The sequence below is a fragment of the Cottoperca gobio genome, chromosome 19, assembly GCF_900634415.1.
Source record: "Cottoperca gobio chromosome 19, fCotGob3.1, whole genome shotgun sequence".
Lineage (NCBI taxonomy): Eukaryota > Metazoa > Chordata > Actinopteri > Perciformes > Bovichtidae > Cottoperca > Cottoperca gobio.
The window spans coordinates 12,293,507-12,315,437 of NC_041373.1; the positions used below are offsets into that span (position 1 = coordinate 12,293,507).

The 21,931-nt window shown below is 43.0% G+C and overlaps 1 protein-coding gene across 33 annotated transcripts in view; it reads left to right on the forward strand.

The window, feature by feature from the left end:
- Window positions 1-21,931, forward strand: part of tcf7l2 (transcription factor 7 like 2) — an 86,953-nt gene that overhangs the window by 49,635 nt on the left and 15,387 nt on the right. For 32 of the 33 annotated variants that reach the window (XM_029456819.1, XM_029456825.1, XM_029456827.1 and 29 more), the window contains one exon: window positions 20,793-20,925. In XM_029456819.1, the coding sequence (XP_029312679.1) occupies window positions 20,793-20,925 (133 nt within the window). Of the gene's footprint in view, window positions 1-14,842; window positions 14,971-20,792; window positions 20,926-21,931 lie in introns of those variants that run through there. The other variant, XM_029456823.1, reaches the window with a different exon arrangement.

Below are 21,931 nucleotides of genomic sequence, written 5' to 3' on the forward strand. Positions count from 1 at the left end.
AACTTAACACATTTGCACCAGTGTTGATTACAAGGTCTCTTAGTCTGGGCAGATTAACATCATGTAGGTCCTAATGGCTAGTGAAAGGCCCAGTCATTTGCGGAGGATTAGTGCATCGTGGTGTTTACGCAGCGGCTTCCCTGCATTGACTCAACAACAGTGATTTGGTCGACTTCTGCAAATTTACTTAACATTTAAACAATAGCAAAAGCTTCCTGCTGTCCCATTATGGACACATACACACACTTTTTTTGGAACTAGCCTGCAATACTTATTACTATGTTTTGATCGTAGGTAGTTTCTGTATTTGGTCTTCTTGCGTTCGGATTTAAATGAAAAGTAAGTCATTTAAGTGTGTTAAGTGAAAAGTGTACGCTTCCAATTAATTATGAATTGTGTGCATGTAATTATGTCGTAATGTAAGATATGCTAACACGGTTACTTGCATAAATAGTGTCCAGCTTCTTCGCAGATTTTTTTAAAACAAACCTTAAAAAAGTGTTTGCCTGGTAATTAGCTTTCAGGTATCTTGTGGGAAACACTGCTGTGTTTGCACGTTATAAGTAACGCGACATTTGCGCTAATTCTGAACGGGAGCTGACATTACACCATTGGTCTTTGAAGAAACACAAACACAGATAGCGTTTACAGTGTGGGGAGGCGAAGGCGAGTTAAACAAACACAAACAACCGCCCTATCTCCCCCTCTCTGTGGGAAATGAAAATTGGGCTGAAGTGTTTGTTATTAAACACGTCCGGGGAAACTCCAGGAAATAGACTTAATTTCATATAGAGGCACATGACTCGGAGGATCTTAGCGAACCAATTAACCTCACCTCAGCTCATTAAAACTCTCCTTTCAAGGCCAGAAGCAGCGACTCATCCGCTAACACGGGACTTGAAAGCACAAATTTGTCCATCCAAAACTCTTAAAAGTAATTGGAAAGGTAGATACGAAGGGCCAGTAATCGAGTGACACAGCCTAACTCAAGTGAAGTGAAAATAGAGGTGATTATTGAGAATGGGGACGGATCCATCGTGCAGATCTCATAAAAAAACTAAATACGATATGAATATATTATCAGCTTTGGAAGGGCAACAGTGTGCCGTAGTTCTTAAAGTTACCCCACGGGATTAAGACAATTTCACTCAAGGTCACCACATGGTTGAGGGACATCCTGAGTGCAACAGCAGCTGGAAAGACAGAAACATCTCCGTCACACTACAGAGGTCAGTTCACTTAGTGCTTAAATGAATGCCAGGGGAGTTGTTCCAGAAGTCATTTCGGTAGCAGCGACCTGACATCATTACCGATTTTTTTTCTTCAAATCTTCAAGTTTTATCGCAGGTTTTCCTGCAAGATAAATGTCTACGTAAGCATATGGCTCGTCCTGGAATTTGAACAAAGAGGGAGAGCTAAATATTGTTTTCCTGCTTTGGTTGCATTTGTAAGCTCAGCTCAACGCGCTCCATTGTTTGCCTTTTTGGTTTTGTCTTTCAATCTCATTGAAAGTCCATTTGTGTCACCCAACAAGAACATTAATATTAGTCATAACTTAAGGATTACGGCACAATAATTGCATGTGCACCGTGCTCTGACCTTTTTTTTTTCTTTTTTTTTCTTCTGCACATAAAACATTATTTCCAGGCCTTTTGTTGAAACTATCTAATGGGTTAATGGCATTGAGAGGAAACCATTCAGGCCCTTTCCTCGCCAGCGTGTGTGTCTGCGTGTGCATTCGCAAGTGCATGTCTTGGCTCACACTGTGCACACCCATCAAGCCACATGCAAAAACAACCAATCTCTGTCATCTGCATCAAAATAATTACAGTGAGATAAACACACCATTTGACCATTTTCACAGTGATCTAATCTGAAGCCGGGCTGTGAAAGCGCACGGGGGAGATGATCAAATCCTTGCTTAATGGAACTGATCAGTACTGTGTGTTCAACATTCAGCCGGCAGCCGTATTACAGATTCATCTCTTCGTCTTTATTTGCTTTTAGCATGTCCGCTTTGTCCTTTAAGCCATGTCTATTCCAAACAGAAAAAGACGGCAAAAATTACATTTAGTGTTCATTTAGATTTTTGACTGTGGGACTCGTTTTTCTTGGCTATATATACCACGTAGATTAGATGTGAGAATAAAAGCCGAGGCCTTTTGTCTCGAGGTCAGGATGGCGATGAACTGGGAGTGTATTGGTTACAGCCCCATTGCTCCACGCGTTTCCATCTCCCTTAAGCTAGAAGACAAACGGCATCCGAAATCTGATTAGCCCCCATTATAAAGAGTGATATTTTCATCCCGCCGATTCTCGGCACTGCGTCAGAGCATTTGGTCGCTTTAATGCCGGGAAAGGCCTGCTCTTTTGACAGATAGTAGATATTCCCAACATCACATGTTTGGACATTTCTGTCTTTTGTGACATGGAATAAAAGACGGGCAAGAAAATAAAAAGCAACTAAATAATGTTGAAAGATCAGAAATCAATGGGCCGGAGGAACGTGATCCGCACGGCTCCATGTGCAACCGCCCCACCCCCCCCACCCGCATTACGAGTGTCTTTCCACAGCCACTAAAGTTGCTTTTGTTCACCCCCTCGGAGATGTAACTCAAGCATGAGGAAGCCGTCTGACAATGTTTGGATATCGGCAGAAAAAAGCCTTTTACTTAAAGGTTACTGGCCAAGGTTTATTGAGTTACATGTTCATCAGTGATGCGAGGCAGAAGACTTGAGCGATGAGAGAGCGAGAGCTTCATTAATGTGTAGTTTTGTATTTCACATTTTGATGTAGCCGTGATGTGGAGTAGCAGGAACTGATCAATGAGACTGTGGATAAGATGGTACTTTTAGAAGGAAATTGTTTTTTGTTTTAATCCAACAGAGCAACATCTAATCTATGCAGCACAATACACACAAAACTATCTCAGGATTTTAAATCGCACTATATAAGAAATGTATTCTAATATATATATTTATTTATTTAAAGAATGCCGTTTTAAATGTGTTAATACAAAGAGAATACAGGATTTCTTTAGTAATAACCACTATATATAGAAAAAACAAATTATACATGATATAATAAAAACTATTTTATTTGCATCGAGGATCCTTTTAAACATGAGGCTGTAAGAAAAAGGATAATTTAGAAGACTGATTTTGAAGATTGATAGACAAATGGCAAAAATAAAAGGAAAATGAAAGACGTTTTTCCTTTTTTAAAAGCGTTTTTCTTCTTTAATCTGATTATAGCTCCCCTTGTTGGGTAAGAATAGATACTGCATTTATCAACGTCATCATAGTATTTTTGTTAAAACTGTAGGTCACTGGCAGTCTACTTTATCGCTTCCTTTTCTTCTTAAAGAAATGTTGGACTCTTTTTAATATGAATTTTTACGGGTTAGTCTAGAGGTTACAGTATAGGGTTTCAACTTCTGTGGGAGTTGTGATCTGTTCTAATGAAAAAAAGAAAATGTAGCGCCACAATGCTTTGTGTCACACACTGAGGCTGAGAGATAGACACAGGATTAAAAAAAAAAAAAAAAAGAAAGAGGGGGAAAAAACAATTTCTGGACATTTCTAGGAGATAAATTTAATTTCTTTGCTATTTGGAGGTCTTTGAAAATGCTATTGTAATGAACACATTCAAAACTGGAGAATAGATTTACCCTCGGCTTCAAATAAGTCGGCGTTATCGGACTCTGTCATTCGCTCCTTTCCATTTTCGAGCTGCTAATTGATGTTTTTGATGTCGGCGAGAAAATTGAAGAAAATGTCATGTGTGAACCGGCGCGGAAGTTAATAAGATTGACTTCGTTGACTGAATTCACAATGAGCGAAGGAGAGGCGTGTAATGGGGACTGCTGCGAATTCGCCCGTCCATCTGCCGAGGGATGAAATCGACACCTAGCACGAATGGGCCCGTAGAGGTCGATGTGGAGGGATGGAGCGTTTTGGGATCCCCCCTCCACCTCAAAAACAAAAAAAGAAAAAGAAATCTGGGTTTTGTTTTCACACTGATTGGAGTGTATAAGCAGCTGTTTTTTTTTCCGAAGGCTCCTGCCCGGCCCGGGTGGAGCTTTTCGGTGGAGTCGTCTCCCAGGGCGGCCTCGCTACGAACAATACTCGTTCTTAATGCTATTTTGAGTCTGAAAAGCCACAGAGCTTAACAAAGGTTAGATTAAGATGTGGCTAAAAGATGCACCAATATCAGTTAGGGTCATTGCATATGCTTGGCCAATGTGTAACAGAGCCTGAACTTAAATCCCCTTAAATAAAAGGATAGAAGCACCATCGGGGTCGCTCCAGCTTGAGCCATTTATCGGGAGCTGGCTGAAAGCCAAACGTAGCCGCATTACTTCTAATGTTCTTTCTCTTAAAGTGAATTTTATCGTATAATTAAATTATTGGTCAGAATTTGCCGATTTTTTTAATAACTAAATATCATTCATTTAAAAGTATTTTTTGGTTGATTCACATTAACGTAAAGTGTAATAGGTTCTGCGTTTTTAATTGGGCTACGGATTAGTTGAGTTTGGTTCAGTGCTTCTGATTATTTTTCCTGGCCTAAAGGGGACTGAGCTAAACCCCTAATACGGCCAGTACCCCTAAGCGCTCTTCTTTTTGAAGACACCAAACAAAAAAATAAAAAAAGTGGCCTCTGCTTGCGTTCGGCCCTCCGAGGATCGTGGATAAGGGACATTATTCTCAGAATAGGCAATTAATTCCGCTGGCAACGATCGGTTAGAGCTTCTTCCCCCACCGCCCCTCCAAATGCCCTCCTCTCCACCCTCCACTCGCCATTTGAAATGCTAACACAATGAAATATTTTTCTATTGGTCCGTGTCCCTCGGCTAAGCCACCGCCGCGGGCAAAGAATTTCATCGACTGATGAGACCACAGGCACGCCCGATAAAAAGGTTAACTGTACGTGACACGCACTCCAAGTAGCCCGCGGTACCTTGAACTCTCAAGTTCTGTAACTTTTATTTGACTTTTTATTGTTTGCGCGGCCGGGCTTGTTTGGCCGCCGAAGCCGAAAACGAAGCAGTTTTTTGTCGCTCTGTTACTGAAAAACTCGGATAACGTGACGGGGGTTTATTTTTTTTTATGAAGCAATTTCCTTGTTTTTGATTGTGCTTTTCCTGCGATGGCATTTTGCAGACGGGTTTCTATTGTCCGCTGATTATTTATTTTTAATAAAAAAAAAGGAGTGCTATAATCAAATGCAATGCCTTTCAGATGATAACTCAGGATAGATGTATCCATGTAATGTAGCGTTTGAGGAATTAATGTGTTGAACGGTGAAAATATTCCCCATGAAGAAAGTGAAATTGATTTTTAAAAAGAATAAATGGTATTATTTTGAATTCTTATTCTGAAGCAACCAAAACTGTGTTTGCTTTCATTTACATTTTCCCTCTTCACAACACAGTATACATTTTGTATCCATTGTTTTGGATTTCACAATAGCTTGGCTCTGCTGTGTGAGAATAAAGAGCAATCCAGGCTGGCACATTTCTTCCACCTTCAGGGATAGGCAAGGTAGACTGCCAGATAGTGGGAGGAGGATTCCAGGCTGTTTTTAAATTGTTAGTAAAAGATATATGGGCACAGAACAGGTATGGCTGCTGCAGTACACCCCCAACCCCATCTTTCATGCACACACACACACACACACACACACACACACACACACACACACATACACATACACACAGAGTGCTGTGCGAGGACTAAGGCAGGTGGCTCCCCATGGCTGCAGCTTCATGACAACATGCCATTAGAAATAGCAGGCCTGTTGATCAATCCTGCCGACATGACAGCTTCGCCGCGAGGCCTGGCTCTTTGAGTGCCGACGCCACGGCAGCTCCCTCTCCCGTTTCTCCCCACTAATTGGTGAAGGTTTCTCTTATATATGCTCGTGGCACAGGGCTTTTTTTTCTCCTCCACCTCCTCCTTCTTTTCTTCTTTTTCTCCCTCTCCCTCTTTTTGCTTTTTTAGCTTCTCTTTCCCTATCTATACCCCCACCGCTGCCACCCATTTTTCTCTCTTTCTTTCGCCCCCTATATATATATATATATATATATAATATATATATATTTTTTTTTTAACATTGTCACAATGGAAGTGATAACTTTGGATGAGATATTGCAAGTGGGTTGAGTAAAGGGATGTGTGTGCCGCGGGCACTGTTCGTTCTGTATTTTTTGCGGGACTATTGGCGCTGGGATTTGACATTGACTCTAGGCAATGTGCATCAACACCAGATACACAATGGGGATCATGCAGAAAGAAAAAAAAAGTAATCTTTGTCAGGTGAAATGAAGGAGAAACTAGAACTTTGATACATTGCATTTTTAATTGCATGGTTTATTTTTGATAATTTAGGCAAGGCTGCTATAAATACTATATCCATAATTAAGTGACACTGTGTCATTTACGTTGAAACCTCATTTATTTATTTGCTCTACACAAACAGCTGTGTAGCAGAATCCCTATTTGTGTTTATTTGATTTATCACATAATCCCTTTCTTTCTCATCAAACAGAATTAAGTTGCAAAATGTCAAAACAATTGTCAGGAAATGGCTGTGTGTTGCTTGCTGACTTGTCACGGCACACGGGGCTGCGTTCTAATTCCACCCGCGTTTCGCCGGCGCATCACTCTTAAACGCCACCCACTCTGAATCTCTCCCAACTAAATAAATGAGGGGGGAGATAAGCACACATTAAATGTTTAACTGTCTCGCATTTGTCATCTGTTTTACCCCTCTTAATTAAACAGACGCAGCTTAGCACCGGCACTCCAAGTGCAAACACACTTGCACACACGTACACACACACACACACACACACACCCTGCCTTTGAGCACTGGAGCCTGAGCGCAAACACTGTCCTGCCGATGATTAATTTAGCCGTTAATATTTATTTTTACTCAGTCCCGCTAAGTTAGCAGCTCAGTGGAGGGCGAACGTTAGATTTAGTTTCTCAGTCTTGCTGGTTGTCTCGTTGCAAAATGGAAAATATTTTTTTTATTTTGTTTTTGTGATTTCTGCTATTTTTATTTTTATTTTAATTTGTCCCATAGTGGTTTAGGCTGGTAGAGAGAAAGAGTTCTGTGGGCCGGTTGTGATGATGTGTCTGCTTCAGTATATCATAGTGATACGCTGCATGTTGAAAACATTAACTACTACCTCCACCCAGTGGCACAAAATAAAAAAAAAAGGCAGGTGTGATTGGCAGTAGTATTTAATGTAGTGGGAAGACTTGCCTTAAGCAAAGAGGGGGATGTATTCGCCACACAATAGTACTGCTATCTCCCACTCTGCATTGTCTCTCTCATCGCCAACCTTATTACATGCTGTATTTGGCATGAAGAATCCCCTTCTTATCGACACTGAATTTTAATGTGAATACACTTACATGGCCGCCTTATTCTGCTAGTTGTTTTGACATCGTATTGCATTTTCTGTGCGCGTGTTGGTTTATTATTTCTCAGTGAATCAGAAAGGAGATCTGTCTGCACCACTGTACACTACTGTGCTCTCAACTTGCTGACTGTTCTGTAAAATGTGGTTGCGATTGAACATTGTGTGGCACCGGTGCTTTGCCTATTCTTGGGGCATCGGCAGACGTGGAAAAATGGGGAAAGAGAGAGAGCTGGAGCCCCGGCCCGGGGTGAGTGGGAGAAGAGAGGAGAGTAGAATTGGGGGGCTCCTCTGAAGCCCCCTCTCCAGATCCGAGGAGCGGAGCGGGGATCAAAGTGGCTTGTTTTATGTGGCTGGTGTGAGACTTTGAAGTCTCAGAGTCACCTACAGCACTCACTTCATCAAGTTCACTAGTGTCTTAATAGCAGATCAATAAGTTTCAAAGTCAGAGAGTTAATTTGATACTAGCGCTGATGTGATCACGCTGGGCCACAGAGCTGCCTGCTCTGCTCCCTCTCGTCTCTCCCTTCCCTTCTCTCCTCCTCACCTAGATTGGACCTGTTTTAGGCTCTCAACTCGAATTAAGCCGCGGTGGGACTCTGTGTTCCGTGCCTGTTTTCATCGACAGCCTCGCGTGAACACTTAATCAGTGTCTGTGCTCGTGTCACAACAATTACAAAATCATTTGTTTAATTAGAACGTAATTTACAGCATTCCTTCGCAGCCATTTGAATTTTAAGATGTACATCGTAGACCCATTTTTTTTAATGCTTTTATTATAAAGGCGTTATTTAATAATGTGAGCAGCAATGCAGATATTCTATTTCTCTGATATTTTGGGCAGTACATTATTTAATTAGTCTGGCTCAAAATAATTATTATAATTATTAAAAGACTCAAATTAATGTAATTTAAAATTAGAATTTATTTTTGATTAAAACCTGTTTGTCTCCCTAATTTTATTACATTTATCATTCTTTGCTGCTGAATTGGATCAAGTCTAATTCATTAGACGTCTCACAGGGAGATCTTGTAATTATAAGTTATAAATTGTAACGGCAAATCATGTGTAAAATAACACACATTTAGGTAAGATTTTAACATTTTATTAAATTGCCGAAAAATATTACAAAGTGATTATATGAAGTTTTATATGTGAATGGAGCGCTGGAAAAAAAATTACCGCAAAGCCGACGGCTTTTTTGGAGATTGGAAGAATCAGGAAAGCGGAGCGCTTTCTTATGCGCGCTATTCATTTAATAAAAAGGCAGCACCATCTGTATTTGGTTCCGTGACACCGGTGAGTCGGTGAGGCTGGATCAGCACCTCGAGAACAAAAGGCCAATTTAGTATGTTCATCTAAGGGTTGCTAATGGTATTAGGGAGCCGGCAGGGTGGTCGGCAGGGGCTCGGCGCTCCAAGGTGAGCCCGCAGCTTGACCCCCACACTCACACCAATTCACTGGGCTGCTGGCATTAGTGCCCCACATCTGCCATTTTTTTGTGCGACCCCCCCTTCAGTGTTTTTCCCTTTATTTTTAAGTTGTATTCTTCAGAAGGGCGCAAGCAGAAAATAAGTTTTGATTTGACCCAAATAAGATTTTGCATGAAGCCGCTCCTCCGATGGAACTCGTTGAACGGAGAAAAGTAATCAGATAATTGTAGGGAAAAGGATGGATGCCGCTTTCAAAGCTTGACTCTGCGTTGCTCAGAATTTACAATACGTGAGAAGAGAGAAAAGGGTTTGCTTCTTAAAAATTATTCAAATGACGCTTCGGGTACAGAGGAGTAAGGAAGATGGCATGTCATCTGCTTAATTTTTCAAGACAGGTACCGGTAGGAATGCTTTTTTTATTTGCTTCAAATATTTCAAATGTGAGAGAGCTTTATATTCATAAAACAAGTCGAGAAATCATTTTCATGAGGAAAAATCATTCTGTAGAAAATATTTTAACATTTTTGCACTGTGACATATTTGATGAAGGTTTGGAAAATTGTGCGGAGAGCCGTGTATGACAGAGCCGTGGTTCCCGGTGTGAAGTTGTTTCAGTGGGAAGCGGGTGGCGGAGCAGGGAGAAAGCTCCAGGATGGAGCTGAAATGCTGCAGCGGGGTGGTGCTGATGGAGGCTGCCTGTGTGGTCCTCAGCGGTCGGGGCTCCGCTGGGCTCTGCCGAGAGTGCTGGAGGTCCAGGGTTTTAATGACTGTTTCATGTTAAATTTACTGCCAGCGTTGTTCACAGTGCAGCACTTGTACATCTTATTTCTATCAATGTTCCAACAAAGGTGAAAAAAGCAAATCCGGATCTTCTTGTAAAAAGAAAATCAAGGAGAATAAATCCGTTGTATTTCATCAAAAGAAAAGGGAGGGGAAAAAAAAGGATGTTCTTTGAATTTAAATTGTGTCTGGCGTCATCAAAATTATGTTTATGATTTCAAACCGTAATTTATGATTTATGATTTCAATCCTTTAAAAAAAAAAAAAAAAAAGGTTAAAATTATAAGCGAATATATTTCTATATTCATCCTTCCTTTTTTCTTGAGATTCCCGCTGTTCATGCAACACGCAATCTTGCTTCATTAAAAGTGTATTAATCTCGTCTCGTCTCATGGGAGGTACCTTAAGATGATGTTGTGTCTTTTTCTTTAAATTGTTGGAGGAAAAAAAAAAAATCTTCCAGATTTGGTCCCTGTCAGTCAGAAATAATTGTGTGCTTAATCTTGTCCCTGATGGATGACTTGGAGTTCAGCAATGGGCCAGCTCCAATGACAAATACAATATTAATATTCATTAACTGCTTTGACAATGCTAATTTTGATGCAGTAGTAAAGGGCCTTCCAAAGTTAGCGGCCAAAGCATCAGAGCTGAGCAAGGTGGCAAGATAATTTGTGCTGCTTTACTGAGCTGAAGGCTTTTTAAGTCTTAAGCAGGGGAAAAAAAAAAGGCTAGGTACCACAAACAAAATAAAAGAGAAAGGGAAAAAGTTCAGACGCATTGGAAACCGGGACTGTGGAAGTAATACGATCAAGAGACGGCTACACAAATCTGACACCTCCGATGCTGCATCTTTGAGCAAATATTTTTTTTATTTAAACAAAAACTTGCAACAAAAAGAGGAGCACAACATGGTAAGTCAGCACATTCTTGATTTTTTGTTTAATCTTTTTGATCTTTTCAATTATCGCTATTTGAAGATCAATAGTCATTTTTTTTCTGCTGTGGTTAAAAGGCTCACAGCGGTGGTATAGTGGATGGTCGGATCACGGCTTTAAGAGTGGGCTTCCTCTCTTCAAGCCACCAGTTGGCCGGGTTGAATTTTCTATTGCCAGCTCTCCCGAAAACCGTACAGTGCTTGTATCCATTTATTGATATTTTTTGTATTGTTTTAACTGCTGTTGTTGGCTTCTTGTGTGTCAGGTTTGACTTTGGAGTTGGGGTTCCTTTTCCCCCTCGCACTTGTCTTAAGAGAGTTCAGGCGGGAGAGTTTGAGTCGATGACAGGCTCTTTTGGTGATAAATGTTTGTGTTTTTTTGTCTTTTGTGTCGCTGTTTTTGTTCCGGTGCTTCCTACATCAAAAATTGGGGCTACCGACAGGCAGGACTGAGGGGCAAACGTGGCTGCGACACCACGCACCCTTTGCCCCGGATCGGAATGCTTTCTCTAGCCTTTTTTTCTGACACTTTTTCTGCCCAGCGTTTGTGTTTTTGATTTTGTATTTAATTTAGTGTGACTTGCGGTGAATGGAGCGTGGCTAGTTTTGGGGATTAATGACATGACGAGAGACACCCCGCTGCTTGAGTTTAGCCAAGTTAGGGCAACTCCTATAGACGGCACTCCACTACCTTTATGTCTGCCAAGCCGCTGAATGAAAGCCTCTCTCTTTCTCTCCCTCTTTTTGTTGTTCTTTCAACTTATCAAAGAAAGAGAGATGGTCACAAAAGAGCTTATTAGGGGGGATATGAAGATGGGCGAGGGGGAAAGAGGGAGTCTCGGTCAGACGCGGAGAAGAGCAGCGGAGCCTGAGTGTGAGTTTGAATGCATGAGGGGGCTGAGAGTGAACAGCCAGCTCTGGCCACCACAGTCCTCTCCGCTCTGGGACCTGAAGGACTTCCGTCCTAAGTTGCTCCAGCATACCTTGGCTCTTTTGCCCGGTCCTCCGGACGCTCTCTTATCGGCTTAACTCATCGGGCTTTAGCGAGGGGCTGCCGTAGATGAGGTGCTGCCCCCCAGTGGATTAGTGGCTGACATGGTGGTGGGAGTCTGCTTGGAGTCTGTGCACTACCACGAGTGCCAGCATGCTTGTTTTAACCAGGAACCGAGCAGCATCCCAAATACAGCTCTTTTAAATGGTAAGACTTTTCAACATTTTAATTACAGCTATGCTTTATTTTACGGTGCTTGTTTGGATTTATATATTATGTGTTGATTGTATTTATTCATGGCTATTTTTCTGGGGTCCTTTTGGCAATTTATAACACTTATGTTGCTAAGTGACAGATTGACAATTTGGATAATGAAAGGCAGTGTTTGATTGCTTTGTCTTGACAACCTGACAGGGGTGTATTTTTCTAAGACATCACGCTAAATAGTATTATTGTTTATTGTATGGTATAACACAATTATATTAAATGTAATTGATAAATACCTTTTTTTTTATTGAAGCAATTTATATGTTGTATTGACATTTAGATTTAAGGAAGTTTGATTGTATCTGCTTTTCCTTTGCTTCTGCTAACATTAATAAAACAGGGCTAATATTTATTGTATAGTTTATATCTAAAAGCTTTAAGTATCTGGCATTTCTAATGAAATCCGATTATTTTAAATAACATAATTATTACAGTAAATACTTAAAGAACAAAACCAGGACTTTAATATTAGATGTGCCTGTTAAATCTATTTTCTCTTTACGGATTTATCCTACATTGTTTAAATTTATCTGTGAAAATAATGAATTTGTAAAGGTCAGAGGCCGTTCCGTTTCCCTGTTTTCTAAAAGTTTTTGTTCCTTTTTTCCTCTCTTGTATTGCACACTTTTTGGTCTCGTGCGAACATCTCAGACAGTGGAGTATTTTTTTCTCCCCTCTGTGCTCTCTTGTGTTGTCGCGTTGATGCCATTGTGGCTGGGTGATTGGGAGCTGTCCATCACTTGCTGGTGAACTGGCAGTTTACTTAAGAAAGTGCACGTGGGACAAAAGGAGATGGCAGGAGTGTGGCAGGGCGGCTGAATAGAGGGAGGGCAGGCAATTAGCCACCGCCTTGTCGGGGCTCTTTTACTTGTCAAGCTGGAGCCCCGGCGCTATTGTCCAAGCTGTGTAAAGGACATTCCCAGGGCTTTGTTTTGGCTTTAAGGGCCTCTGGACTGCCTGCTGCAGGCCAGGGGAAGAGCAGTGTCCCAACAGTGACAGAGAGGCTGAGCGAGTGCAGGAGAAAAAGAAAGGAACAGCGTATTAAGAGAAAAGTCTTTGTAAGTTTTTTTTAGTTGTTTCTGTAGCCAACTTTTTTTAAATGCCTTTAATGCGGCTGAAAAACATTCATCTGTTTGTTTTATTGGCCTCACTCTTACATATATTTTTGTTTCAATTCTTTTCAACGTTTCTAAATTCCCTCACTTAAATATTATTTTCTTCAATAACCTTCATCAGGTTATATTAAAAATATATAAAATGTTACTGTGCTTAGATGGAGATGATTAATTCTATAAATATTTCATTTGTCATGGTCACGTTAATCAGATTGAAGTTGTTAGAGGTTATAAAAGGTAATAAACGGATGACAAGGCTTGTTAATTATAGAATGTAAAAAAGGAAATTATCCTTACATTAAGAAACCGTTTAAATTTTTAAGTTACTATAAAAATAAATCCTTTATTTGAAGGGGTGTAACATTTTAAATGTGTTCATTTGTTCCTGTTTCTTTTATTAAAGAGCTAAATAATAATTCCCTAATATAATAAATGTTTAGTGTGGGAACAAATCTTTTCTCTCAGAAAAAAACAATTAAAGATTGTGTTATTGACGCATATATATTTTTAAAACAACGTGCCTATTTTTTTTAGCAACATGTTTAGTTTTCCCAAATAACAAAGCAAAAGTCATGTGTTTGATGGAATTGCCCTTTAATGCACGTTGTCTGCGTGTGCGCTCTGAAGGCCAATAGATCTCTTGAATTTCTTTGCGCTTGTTGGAAGAAAGTCTTGACCGAAGCTCATCATTTGATTGAACTATTGAGAAGAATAATGGATTTGATAGGTAAAATAGATGCAGAGAAAAGAGAGTGTGGAGGTGAGGGCAGTGAGGAGGGGGCTCAAGGCCTTGTTCACGTGAACCTTGAATGGAGACAGAGTTGAGGGTGGGAGTTAAGAGAAGAATTGTTCTCCACTCTGAGGTGGGCTGAGGGGGTGGGGGGGGGGGGGATAAAGCCACGAAAGGTGCCACGTCCGTGTCAAAGTGAAGACTTTCTCCCCCTCTCCTCTGTTCCCCCCCCCCCCCCCCTCCTCCTTGGAAAGTGGGTCTGAAGAGGGGACTGTCAGCATCACACAGATAAAGTGACTGTTGGCCACACTTTGCTGAGCCTGCCCTCCCTTTGTGGATGTTGTTGTGTCTTGTTCCTTTTTTTTTTCCCCTTCTATCTCTCTCTCTCTCTCTCCTGCTCTCTCCTCTTTGTCTCCATCTCTCGCCTTGCTCGCTTTACCTTGTAGCCAAAGCTTTTCAAGCTGCCAGTTCGTCTCTGGGCATCCTGGAGGCACAGCAGAGCCCACACACACATACTCTTAAGAAGCACATACACAGACCCAACGTACTGCAGGGATTTGGGTAATAACTGATTTTTTTTCTGTGTGTGTGTGTGTGTGTATTTGTGAGTATTTTTTTCTTCTTCTGGAGTATTGCTAGTGGGAAGACTGCTGCAGTGCTGAGAAGCTGCTCACAGTCATTTTTCCTTCTCTCTTTCCACATTCTGGCTCTCACTTCTTGTTTTCTTCTTGTCACCGGCATCAAAACTTTCACTGAGAAGAAGAGGAGACTGCGGGCCGCTAAGAGCAAGAGTTTCTGTGGTTGGAGTGGTTGACTGTGTGTTTATGGGGAAGGCCTAAGAACCTGAACCTGCTCTAGACGCCTCAAGAGATGCACACACACTCTAATGTCAAAACCTGAGGGAACAATGGTCAGCCGGCCGCGACACCAAAGAGAGGGGGGACGATAAACACACGTGCACACACACCACACATGCCCAGCAACACGCTCGCACACAGTGGAGGAAGGAGCCAAGGCAGAAACAGACAAAGAAGGAGAAGTGGAGGAGAGAAGCGGCCAAGAGAAGCAAGAGAGCTTCTCCCCGGCGTAGAGAGGGAAGGAGGAGCTGGGGGGGCCAGGTGGAAGGAGGAGGAGACGGGGGCGGGGGTGGGACAGAGGGGGTCATGTACCCGCGGGATGGAGCTTCAGCCGGGCCGGAGGAGACGGGAGCCAAGGCAGGAGTCCTGGGCCCCGGGCTCTCTCTCCTCCAGCAGGTGGGCTGCTGGCACCTCAATCTGAGCAGCTGGGTGAGTAACGCAGTACTGCTCCCCTGCTTCTTCACTGTCTCTGCTTTTTCTTACCACTGAAGGCTTTTAGCATTAATCTGACAGGTTGTTGTTGTTGTTGTTGTTGTTGTTGTTGTGCTGGTGCAGGTTGGGTAGTAAGTTGGCGAGTGGAAGGGGAGGGGGGGTGCTATTTGGTGGCCATCTGATTTTTAAGTCTGTAGAAAATGTGCAGCCACATGGAAAACTTTTGTGTTTAGTTTTTTTGTGTGTTGTATAGACATTGTAACACTATTAAATATGTGCTCAAACCATGGATTGATGCTCCACACTGTTTAGTAATTGTCACACACTTTAAAAAAAAAAAAGAATCCCAAATGTTATTGATACTCTTAAATTGAGGCCTAAATAATAAATGTTGAAAACAAGTGTTAAGTTTAATTAAATAAAAAAAGAAGTACATTTTCAAAAAAAACACTGTTCTCTCGAGAGGAATATTATTTACTTGACAAAACATTATTTGATGGAGCTCATGTCTTAACCATGAAATGTAAAAATAAGATTTCAATAACCTCACAGATTAACATATCCCTTTGTTAATGTTGCCGTTCAATTCAAATTCTTAATTGCCTGGCTTTCAACTGAAATTCTGAGGAGCTGATTGCATTTCAAAAGGCAGAATTCAGTCTGGCTCTTACCACTGTGATACAATATCACCTCTTAGAGAAGCCCCTTTAACTCAGGTATGAGAGCTCAAGAGGCTGTTTACATTGAAAAGAAAAAGCTTTAACGCACGTGTGTCTAAGAGGCGATTTGTCTTCACAGAATACAACAGTTCTACCAAATACCACTTCATATTTAAGCTATTTGTGCGCAGTTTTATTTGTCTGTGACATATCAGAACATGTCCTTTTCTGCGATTCTATTTGATGTGCCGACTATCAAAGATGGGAAGCAAAAATAAATGGTGACGAATGACTTGAGTGCTAGCGAAGAGAGCAGGAGGAAGGGGAGCAAAGGCTCTGGCCCACATAATATTTTTGTTCAGCGCTCTGATCAAGCAGTCGGCATGTCACTGCAGCAAAGTGAATAGATTAACTTTTAAATATACTATGGTCTCGGGAGCCCCTTGCCCTCAGAGACGCATCTTCTCTGCAAGAGAAAACTGATCAACACCTCCATATCTGCTTTTTAAATCCCTTTGCTCCCCCTCTACAATTCCCAGGTTCTTAATATTGTGGAGGGGTTTTTTCTCTCTATCTGCAGTGATTAACCAAGAAATATTATTTCTGAAATGTAGCAGGGTTTTTTAATCAGCATGGCATGCTGGAGGATTGTGACTGTGATAAGCCTTTAATTTGTCGGAGCATTTCATATTCCTTTGCCGTTCATCTCTAAGTATTCCTTTTAGATTGTCTGCTCGAATCTGAGGATTGATTTGACTTGAGTTCTAGCAGGGCTAGTGTGTGAATGTGAATGTTGGTCGGTATGATATGTGGTTAGCTAGGAGATGAAGATCTTTTAGCCTGGAGGGGGCACTGTACATAGCATAGCAAACACAGCAATCGTGTGTGTGTGTGTGTGTGTGTGTGTGTGTGTGTGTGTGTAAACAGATTTCAACAAGACGACATTGAGTGATACCATATGATTCATTAGATTGGTGGCAGCACAGTTTGTACTTTTTTGTCTTGCTCAAATCAAATAGTGCGCACATACCAGCACACACGTACAAATTACTCTTCTCTGACACTTTCCCTAGCTCCCCAGTGTTGCTGTTGTCTGTGTGTTTTCCGTGTGGTGTCACTCAATGTCCCTTGGACGTGAGCCACTTGCACGCTCTGGGAGAGGCTCAGGGCGCTCTGGCAGCTTTTTCTGCTTGCTTTGGAATTTCGGAGGCCTGAGAGGACCCCAATCCATCACGGCACTGTCATCCCCGCATCTCTCTCCTCTCTTGCCGGCCTCCCTTCCCTGCCCCGACCTCACTACAGCTCATTAGCGCCCCGCAAGCTGTTGTGACAACTCATCATATCATGACAAAAAGCAGAGAGGCAGAGCCCCCATCACCCCCCCCCCCCCTGCCCAGCTACCCCCTGGGCCCACAAGGTCGCCACCTTCACATTTAGGGCTCAAATTGGCCCTGCGAGGTGCCACCAGGCGGAAATGCAAGGCCAACAGCTTTTTCCTGTCCGGCCTCCACCTCTCTGTCTCCCTCTCTTTGTCTCACTCCGTCCTGCTGTCACTTTCTCACCCCTTCTGCCTTGTCCTCTACCACCCCCCTCCCCTCTCCCTCCCCAGAGGTCCGACTTGAAGCAGCTCATTCATTTGTCCACTTCCAAAAGGCCCCTTTTTTAAGGAGTCAATGTGCTCATTGATGTTCGTACACGAGTGTGCTCTTACATTTTTCACACGGTGGCGCAACAGCATTATTCACCAGCTAGCGTAGGAAACATTTTTATACTTGAGATGAGTATTCTGCTAGCACAAGTCCTGCAGCGTTGTGAAATGAGTTTAACACTTGCAGAGGTACTTTTGTTCAAAGATTTTAAACCAAACAACCGTTTGTTAGCCATCAATGTGCAGGTATTGTAGAGAAGCACCGTTGTGAATAGTGGTTGATCGCAATGACACAAAAAACCGAAATATATTCAGGCATATAAGCATCTTTTCCTTTTGAGCATGAAAGCCTTGCAGCTGGAAATAGAAGAATAGAATAGAATAAATAGAGCCAAGGCGATATCAATAACATAACCAGAGGCGGCAACTACTGCTTCTGTTTGTGTCTGCTGTACTTAAGTGTGCTGCCTGCACTTCACAGCACTGGCCTTCCTCAGCAGCAGGCGCTGTATGTGTCCTGGACGAGGAAAGAGTCAATGTGCTCATTGATGTTCGTACACGAGTGTGCTCTTAAATTCTTCTGCAGGGTCTTTTGAATGCCAAATCTCTTTTTAAAGCTTGAGAACCTGGTCTTTATGACTACAGAGCAATGTGTTTTTGTTTGTCTTCTGCTATATTTGTTTGTTGTAATGACGGAGGTGGTGCGAAAGGATGCAAGTCAGCGGGGGTGTAGGGGCAGGAAGTGTTCTTTCTTTTCCCCTGGCTTTTGTTGAGCAGGGAGAGTAAAGCCTCCCACGTTGCCTGCTTTTGTTTCTCGGCGCTCTTTGGGCTCCGCGGCTGAAGCACCCCAACAGCCTGCCAGACGAGTCCCGGGCTTGTATTGTGCCATAGTGGCCACAGGGCAGGTGCTGGGCCTCTTTTCCCGCAAGGACCACCGGGTGCTGTCTCAACGTCAGCGGGAGACAAAGTGGATGCTCGCATGGCATGTAGAGAGTGAGCAGGTGAGCTGATTTGAAGACCACAGGAAGTCCACATCAGCTGACTGACTATATATGTGTTAGGTGATCAACACTGTGGGTGTGAGTTTGAGTTTGACTGATGGCACTGGCAGCTTTCACTCAAAAGATAGAAAATGAGAATTCATTGGTAAAGCAGCAAAGGCCTCCAACATACTCAATACCACAACTTGAGTTTATGTTGCCACATCCAGCCACTGTCTGTAGTGGATTGAGCCAACTGTGGAGGCAGCAGCCTGTCCAGCCCGTTGCTATTTGCCTCACTCTGGGCTTTTCAGGAAAGCAAAAGAGCACACTCTTTGACCACAAGTGACTATGATGTAAATCTGCTGGCTTCTAGCTCTCTCCGTCTCTCTCAGTCCCATACACACCCTCTCTAACACCCTCTGTCTAAATGTGGACTCAGTGGATGGGCATTTTGAACTGTCTTCTCAATGGCCCGGGCCACTGGACAAAAGAACTAATTTAAATGGCCACTAAAGCTTTTCAGCACCAAGAGATGAAGAATTGACAACATTCTTTCACATCATTACCCGAGGGAGGAGCAGAGAGTCGTGAAGGAGGAGGTTAGGAGGTGAGAGATGTGGGGGGGGGGGACGAGAGAAAAAGAGGGTGTAAGGGAGAGGGAGACAGAGGCCATCTTCTAGCATTCAGCTGCAGACTCATCAGCTGCATTTGGCAGCTGTCATAACCCCCATCCTGATTGTTTTTCTACCAGTTTATTCTTTTTCATCCCACTATTCTAGATGTGCAGATCAGATCAGGAGCCCCTACGCAGCCTTGGTTTGTGTTCTTTTTAACGAATCCCATTCCGCCTACCCTCCCCACCACCCCCCCGACACACAAACATACACACACACCCCCCAACCCCTCTCTCTGCTTCTCTCCTCCATAGCCTTTTCAGCTCAGGGCTGTGAATGAGTCCCAGGAGTCTCTCTGCCTCCCTGGAGTTCTGCTGGGGTTCATTAATCTTTCATTGGGACCATGGCAATAGGGAATGCCCCCCGCACCCCCCTCCCACCCCTCCCATTCTCCACTCCCCCACCACTGCCACTACAGAATAGAGGTCTAGATGGCCAGGCTTGTATGGACCATACAGATGGACAGCTTTAACTACCCAGTGAAAATTTAGTACGTGTCTCTGAATGGACTGTTGGTGTATTAAGCCCTCGCACGGGCCAGATATTAACTTCAGCCTCAAACAGCCCGGGCACATGATTATTTTGCAGCATTAAGTTCTGCTCACATTTGTCTCGCCCTGGGCCCACAGCTTTGCATTTGTATTGTCAATGAGCATCGGGCAACTGAGCATCATTTGTATGTATGCCCCCCTGCCAACATCTAGTCCCATTAAGGTTTTTCAAAGTCTTTTGGAAATGTGCCACAGTGGAGCGCTTTTTTTCTTCTTTTTGCATGGGTTAAAGTCACTAATGAGGGTGTGTGGCCTGTGAGAGAGCAGATTGAAACACACACACACACACACACACACACACACACACACACACACACACACACACACACACACACACACACACACTAAGCAGCTTGGTGTCTAACTCCTCTCCCCCTGAACATATCATCCATGTTATGATAAGCCTGATTAGTGCTGCTTCTTTGACTGCTGAGGGCAGGATAAGGATGTGTGGGTAAAGAGGCGAGAGCAGCCTCTTCCACCAGCCTAATCTACAGCAGAAGCTCTAATCTGGTTATCTTGTGGTTTGGGGGACTGTGTGTGTATTAGTGTCTATCTCAGCCCGGCCTGATGAGAGGGGCTGAGCTCCGGTTAACACAGGGGCCCACGGCAGCACACCCCTAAAGCTCCACTGTAATCTTTGGGTAATTGAAAAAAGGGGGCCTGCACCACTTAGGAGCACAAAGAGAAGATTACATAGCTAAAACTAATTTGGCAAAAATGCAGAAATGGATTTTCAGCCCCACCTCCTCTCTCCTAACCCTTTTATTACAATGCACCCCTACCCTCCGTGAACCGGGCCCTGGGGGAATAGATGAGGGAAGGGGAGACCAGGAGGAGGCTTGAGAGCGGGTCTGAGGAGAGCGGAGCGCTGACTGCAGCTGCTAATGACTGTGGATTTACACGCGCTGCCTTGATTTCGTGGTTTACAGATGATCGATTACTCGACTGCAGCCGTGGTTAAAAGTGCCCCCATCACACATCAGACCCAAATGTGAACTGGCAACTCTCCAAGCCTCTTAGATTGTGTTACTGAATTTCCAGGGTGACACCACAGAAGTGTTTTTAATTACAAACCACAGTATTTTCACTGTGGCTTCGGCGGTTTGGCGCCTCGAGAGCACCATGAATTTGATAGCTCTTCTTTTCGGGAGCCTTCAGACCCAAGTTGTAATTCTGCGGCAGGCGCCTGAAATCTCTCAGCCTTAACCCAAATATTAACATCCTGGCCTTCTTCTTTTTTTCTCTTTTCCCCCCTTTCTCTCTCTCTCTTTCTCTCTCTCCATCCTTCTTCTTTCTCTCAGTCTAATAAGGTTCCAGTGGTACAGCACCCTCACCATGTGCACCCTCTCACACCTCTGATCACCTACAGCAATGAGCACTTCACACCGGGGAATCCCCCACCTCACCTACAGACAGACGTGGATCCCAAAACAGGTAAACTCTTATTTCCGCTGCGTGCATGTTTGTTTGACTGCCAGTTATTCAAAAATGGTATTACAGTTAGCAACATGCTGCTTGAATCAGACAGCGCAGGATAAAACTGACCGCCCCAATATGCTTTCAAGAAGTTGAGAAAACCACAGACTCTCCTTCGATGAGGCACGTCAGCTCTTAGAAAGTGTTTTGCACCGAGGGGTGTGTAAATGTTTTATTATGCCCTGCCACCACAGTTCACATATACAGGACTGTGTTTGTTTTTAATGCCGTCAAGTCTGTAGGACACACAATTCAAATGCAATATTTACAATCCAGGTATTCTATTAAGTAGACTGTGTTGTTGAAACTACTGTCTGATGTTAAACCGGCCATATATTAAGCGAGAAAGTTTAAGGAAATGTTAAATTAGTCATTAATCGCTTCTTTAACAACGTCAGAAACCTAACTGGGACCGATAGCCATAGTCACCTAAAGTACTTCTTGTTGACGACTTCTGCCCTCATCTGTTACTGATTGATTTAGCTTTCGCGCTCACATTAATGTGGTTTGGCGTCAGTGGAAAGTGGCCTTACATTCGAGAACAAGAACCTGAACGGCGGCTCGTAAACCTCCTCGTAAAACACGCAATTCAGCAAACAACCACGACTCGCTCGTGACCGCAACTCCATTTGCCAAGACTCCAAAACAAGACATCCAGTGAATACCAAAAAAAACCCTCTAGACTGTCTGCTCAGAACGATGTCTTCGACTAAGTACACGAGAATCCTCAAAATGGAAGATGTGACCTGAGCTCTTGGATTTAAAGAGGTTTTTGATTATAGGCTCAGTGCCTGTCAGAAGTGTAGTTACATCTTTACAGCCTGTTGATCCTGCAGAGTTCCCGTTAAGCAGTCAGATTCTGCCTCTCCCAGAACCATTCAGCATTCATTTTTAGGCAATTTCATTCATTTCCGTGAGCATCTTGACTCAGCACTTCATTTAGCTAACTGTCATTCAGCCCAGC